The sequence below is a fragment of the Puntigrus tetrazona genome, chromosome 16, assembly GCF_018831695.1.
Source record: "Puntigrus tetrazona isolate hp1 chromosome 16, ASM1883169v1, whole genome shotgun sequence".
Lineage (NCBI taxonomy): Eukaryota > Metazoa > Chordata > Actinopteri > Cypriniformes > Cyprinidae > Puntigrus > Puntigrus tetrazona.
Window position 1 is genome coordinate 26,202,005 of NC_056714.1, and position 5,000 is coordinate 26,207,004.

The 5,000-nt window shown below is 36.6% G+C and overlaps 2 protein-coding genes across 2 annotated transcripts in view; one reads left to right on the plus strand and one right to left on the minus strand.

Moving 5' to 3' along the window:
- Nucleotides 1-2,645, minus strand: part of ago1 (argonaute RISC component 1) — a 27,518-nt gene extending 24,873 nt beyond the window's left edge. The window contains exon 1 of the mRNA XM_043262044.1: nt 2,253-2,645. Within this exon, the coding sequence (XP_043117979.1) occupies nt 2,253-2,277 (25 nt within the window). The 5' untranslated portion in view covers nt 2,278-2,645. The remainder of the gene's footprint in view (nt 1-2,252) is intronic.
- Nucleotides 2,646-3,485: 840 nt separating this feature from the next.
- dhdds (dehydrodolichyl diphosphate synthase) overlaps nt 3,486-5,000 on the plus strand; it is a 5,914-nt gene continuing 4,399 nt past the window's right edge. Inside the window, exons 1-3 of the mRNA XM_043260129.1 lie at nt 3,486-3,538; nt 4,291-4,364; nt 4,444-4,560. Of these exons, the coding sequence (XP_043116064.1) occupies nt 4,302-4,364; nt 4,444-4,560 (180 nt within the window). The 5' untranslated portion in view covers nt 3,486-3,538; nt 4,291-4,301. The remainder of the gene's footprint in view (nt 3,539-4,290; nt 4,365-4,443; nt 4,561-5,000) is intronic.

Below are 5,000 nucleotides of genomic sequence, written 5' to 3' on the forward strand. Positions count from 1 at the left end.
TCGGTTCAGACCCTTTATTTCGATGAATCGATTCAACAAAATGTTCACGGACTTTTTAGCAAGGCACTACAATTTACAATAAAGTTAACGAAATATCTTCAGTATTAATTAACCTTAATAAAGGTTACATTTTAATATGCGCCAGTCTGAATAGAACATTTAGCTTACTTTGTTTATTAATCTTAATGTTAAACTAATGTAAAAATAAAAGGTCTTTATGTTAAGACAAGCAAATAAGAAAATGTTGCAAAATATTACCATGAATATAAATATTTATATATTTATTTTTATTATATATATATATATATATATATATATATAAAATAAATATATATATAAATATTTATTTTTATTTATTTATATATATATAAATAAATAAAAAAAATATAATATATATATATATATAATATAATATAATATAAAATAAATAAAAATATATATAAATAAATATATATATGTATGTGTGTGTGTGTGTGTGTGTGTGTTAACAGATAATTAAATATATATTTATTATATTAATTACACTAGATGTCAGAAGCAAAACTATGTTAGAGTTTGATTAATTAAAAATACTGTTAATCTATATGAAATCAACCGACTTTTGCATAGATTTTTTCATGGACATTTTTTCATGGGATTTGACATTTATTCACTTCAAAATCTTTCATTTCTTAACATAAAAGTTACTACACTAGATCAATCAACAATAAAGAAAAAAATAAATAATTATTAATAAAAGTTATCAGTTAGCATTCAACTCATCATCAACTGTTTATTACACAGAACTTCTGCAACTGCATTAAAAAATGTATTAAGATTTATTTTAAAATATCAAACGATTCGATATCTACTGATAAGCAAAGCTACCGTTCATAAAAAAAAATTTAATAAAATTTTTAAAAAGCCAATTCTCGCTTCTCTTTAAGTCGTTTCAGAACAAACAAATAAATGAGTATATACTGACGGGCGTCAAAAGGTTGAAAAACCCATTTAGTTATATAACAGCCCTTCTGTCCGGCGTGAGCAGAAGTGGGCAGAACTGTGACGGAGGAACAGAACCAATATTTTGGTCTGGACTCCCAGATGTCCTGCTATTGAGGGCTCAAGAGCATAACGCACTGAAGTGTGCAAGATCCACAGAGACGCCACCTGGCCAGTGCACAGCCCCTGTGACCCTTCCCCTGCCGCTCATTAATAAAGGCCACCCTCAGAGTCACACAAACAACCACAACAACACGTTTCGCTCCGGCAAAGCGGCCTTTTTATCCGATATACGCGCACCACCAAAACCAAGTGACTGATACTAGGCAATGGCAATGACGGAAGCGCCTCGGAAAACATTCACTTGTTAAAAAAGCGAAAGTCTGTACAAATAATAATCCTTTCAAACAGGTTTCTCAAACAATCCTGCCCGTCCGCCATTGGTCAGAGCAACAGACAGTCCCGCCCCCAAACTCACAGCACCGCTTGACTCAATGTTTCAGTGTTTTGATGCTCAAGGAGATTTTTTTTTTAAAAAGCGTGCATTTGTAAATGCTGTTGAGCTCGGATTTAAAGCTTAGAGTGCGATCAAAAAGAGAGACTTTAACATCCAAAGTTACGTTTGCTAGAATTTTACACGGCTTCTTGTTTGATCAGAAACATTTTGAACCGTTTTACTCCGCTTCACGCAACTTAAAGTCAAACTGAAAATTTTCTTCATCTGCATTTGAAGACATGCTTTGAAACATAACCATAATTTATCCACTAAATGTTGGTCAAATTAAATCAGATCAAACCATATCCCCAAACCCAGGCCGGGCAGCTTTCATCCCTCCTGGTATAAATCATTTATCTGGTCGTGTGCTGCGGACTCTCCCACATTCATACTGTTAATGGAAGTGAAATTGGGACCGAGCCGCATTTTAGCCGGATCAATAAAGACCCCTGGGGGTCACTTTCCCCTGCTGCATCTGCTGAAGGCGGGCTTCGGGCTCATGTCTTCCCACGACCCCTGACCTGGGACGATCTCCATGATTCCCTGCATTATTTTCCCCTTAAACGACCCTACACCTTTACATCAGCTTCCAGGTATCGCCCGGCAGTGAACGTTCTAAAAGAACGTTACAGCGTTCCTTTTGGAACGACACGGCGCGCGCTGGCGGAACGTTACAATGTATCCTTAGAGAGTGTCACAACGTGTCATCACGGAACGTTACAACGTATCATCGCGCAACGTGAGATTCTAAACAAGTTAAAAGATCCGAACCCACCGGCGCCTGACGGTCCCGGCTCCATCCCATCCACTGAGCCCTAAAGGGTTCGCCAAATTCCGGGTGCTCGATCGCCACGGCGCCCGGCCCTGCAGGCTGGAAGCGTCCCCGACTTCCAGCCTCCTTCCCTGGGCGAGCGGGATCGTCTCCGCCGCCGCCGCCGCCGCCGGAGCCCCCGAACCCGCAGGAGTTGAGAGGGAAACAAAAGCGCCTTAGTTCCGATCCGTAACGACCCGCTCCTCCAGGCTCTTTCCGGGTCGGGCTGCTCGGGTTCGGGTTGTTGTGCCTCCTGCTCACCGTTCAAGCAGGATCCACCAGCGGAACAAAAACGCTCGACCCCTCCGTCACCCCCCACAGACCGTGAGCCCTTCTTCTTCTTCTTCTTCTTCTCCTCCTCCCACTGCTGAGATTCTTGAATGTAGCTGGTCTGTTTTGTGCTCGCCCTCTAGCGTGCGCTATCCTAATCCTATCCTAATTCATTCATTTAGAATACAAGCGTACTGCGTACTACGCGCTATATACTAGGCTACATTTAAACTAGTGCACTACGTGGATTGCTTGAGATAAACCAGCTCCAACGAAAGCCGCTGAATATCATAATTGGTACTGTCTTGAATGTGATTTATACTTTAAATAGTTAAACATATAAAACTTTAAATGTACTGTTTCTGTGCATTTAATAATGTTTAGACTTCAACGCCGATAAGTATGATATTAAGATCTATTATATTCATTTATTGGAAGATTTGGTTCAAAATGCATTCAGGGGGGAAAAAAAACATTTACCAGCTACTATGTATAACAAATAAATAGTTAAATTAAAACAGTAAAGTTAATCTCCCATCCCGTTAAACCGATTAAACTGTGTGCTAAATAGAATATAAGAACTATTGTAAATTGCCATCATATCTATTGTTAAAATATCTAAAATGTTAACACGCCAAGACAACATTTTATGATTATTTCATGATTATGCTTTCTGTTGAACTAGTTTGCGCCCATAAAAACCAAAAGGTTTTAGGACTTTTATTATTTTTATTTAAAAAAAAAAATAAAAAAAACCCTCGCACTGTGTTCTGAATTTAAAAAATAAATAACGCAGCAAAAAATTCCTAGAGTATATTTGTATTATTATTAATAAAATTAACAATTGTAATAATTTAAATTGTTTACATTTTAGGGAGGCGTTACATTGGTCGAAAATGATTTTATTTTGGCGTTTGCCGGCGCGCCTCTGTGTCGTCATTTCCTGTCAAAGGAAGAAGACGTCATCCTACGGACAGGCAGTGAGTTGGAGCTTAACGATTTCTTAAAGAACAGCGCGTTGACGCTTTTAATCGAGCTGGTTTAGATTCGTTTGAATGAAAGCCTCGTTTTAATGAACTTGATTATGATGACATTGTGCTTCAGCGTCGCGATGTCGCGATATTTAGAAGAGTGCGCGCGCTCTCGTGCCTTCCAAGCGCGAGCCGGTTATATTTCGTTCACGTAAAAAAATTTAATTGAATATGTTTACCGATGCAGTTACAGATTTCAGTGTTTTTAGATTGGTGAGGTTAAACTGGGTGGAAAACTGCTGTGGATTGCCTGCGATGTAGGATCCTGTTCGTGTTGTCAAAAGATTTTGAGAAGCAGGACATAAATTGTGATATATTAATATAAATAATTCATCTCAAGAGGACAGTTAAAAAAAAACGGTCTTTATAAAAAAAAAAAAAAAGTCTTTTTTTTATTATTAACACCTTATATAGAAATAGACTAAATGTTTAGATCCAGCAATTCTGCTTTAATTTATTTTTACTGTATGCATGTTTAAAAGGCTGTCTACCACCAAGACATCATTTAATCATTAATATTTAATGATATAAAAAGTTAGATTACTAAAAAGGCAAAATTGCAGTGAATAAATATATTAAGTAATATATAAATCATTTATTAAAATAAAGGCCCCTTTATGCACAAGGTGTGTGGCAAATCCTTGCCATTACTATGCAATTTTTTAGCATTATTATAATTTTTTTTTTTTTTTTTTTAACAGAGAGCACAGTCATGTCGTGGATTCGAGAGCGGGAACTGTCCTTTATAGAAAGGCTCACTGCCAACATCCTGAAGGTGCTTTTTATTGGATCCGTGCTGTAAATTGAACCGAAACACCTATGCCTTTCCAAAACGCTTTCTTTTTATATCTCAGGCAGGGCCTATGCCCAGACATGTGGCCTTTATCATGGACGGAAACCGGCGCTTCGCCCAAAAAGCACACGTGGAGAGGCAGGAGGGACACTCGCAGGGTTTCGAGAAACTGGCAGAGGTCGGTGTACAGATGAGCACAGAACGATTAACAGATGTGTTAAACCAGCAGTCGGTTAAATCAATGCATAAACCGTTTCCAAATATTTTAAAAATAAATATTGTGTAAAATAAATGTTAGTTTTCTCGCTGTAAAATGTTTTTAATGATTTCTGCTCACCGAGGCTGTATTTATTTGATCAAGAATATAGTATAAACTGTAATATTTTGAAAAATTAGTGCAATTAAAAAAAGAAAAAAGTTTTACATGTGAATATGTTATAAATATAAAATATTTATAAAATATAAAATATTATATAAATGTAAAAATTTAATTTATTGCTGATTTAATTCAGCATCATAACTCGGTATTCACATGATCCTTATATAGTATGATCCTTCCAGTATGCTGATTTGCTGCTTAAAAAAAAACTTTAATTTGAAAATGTATGATCATTATGA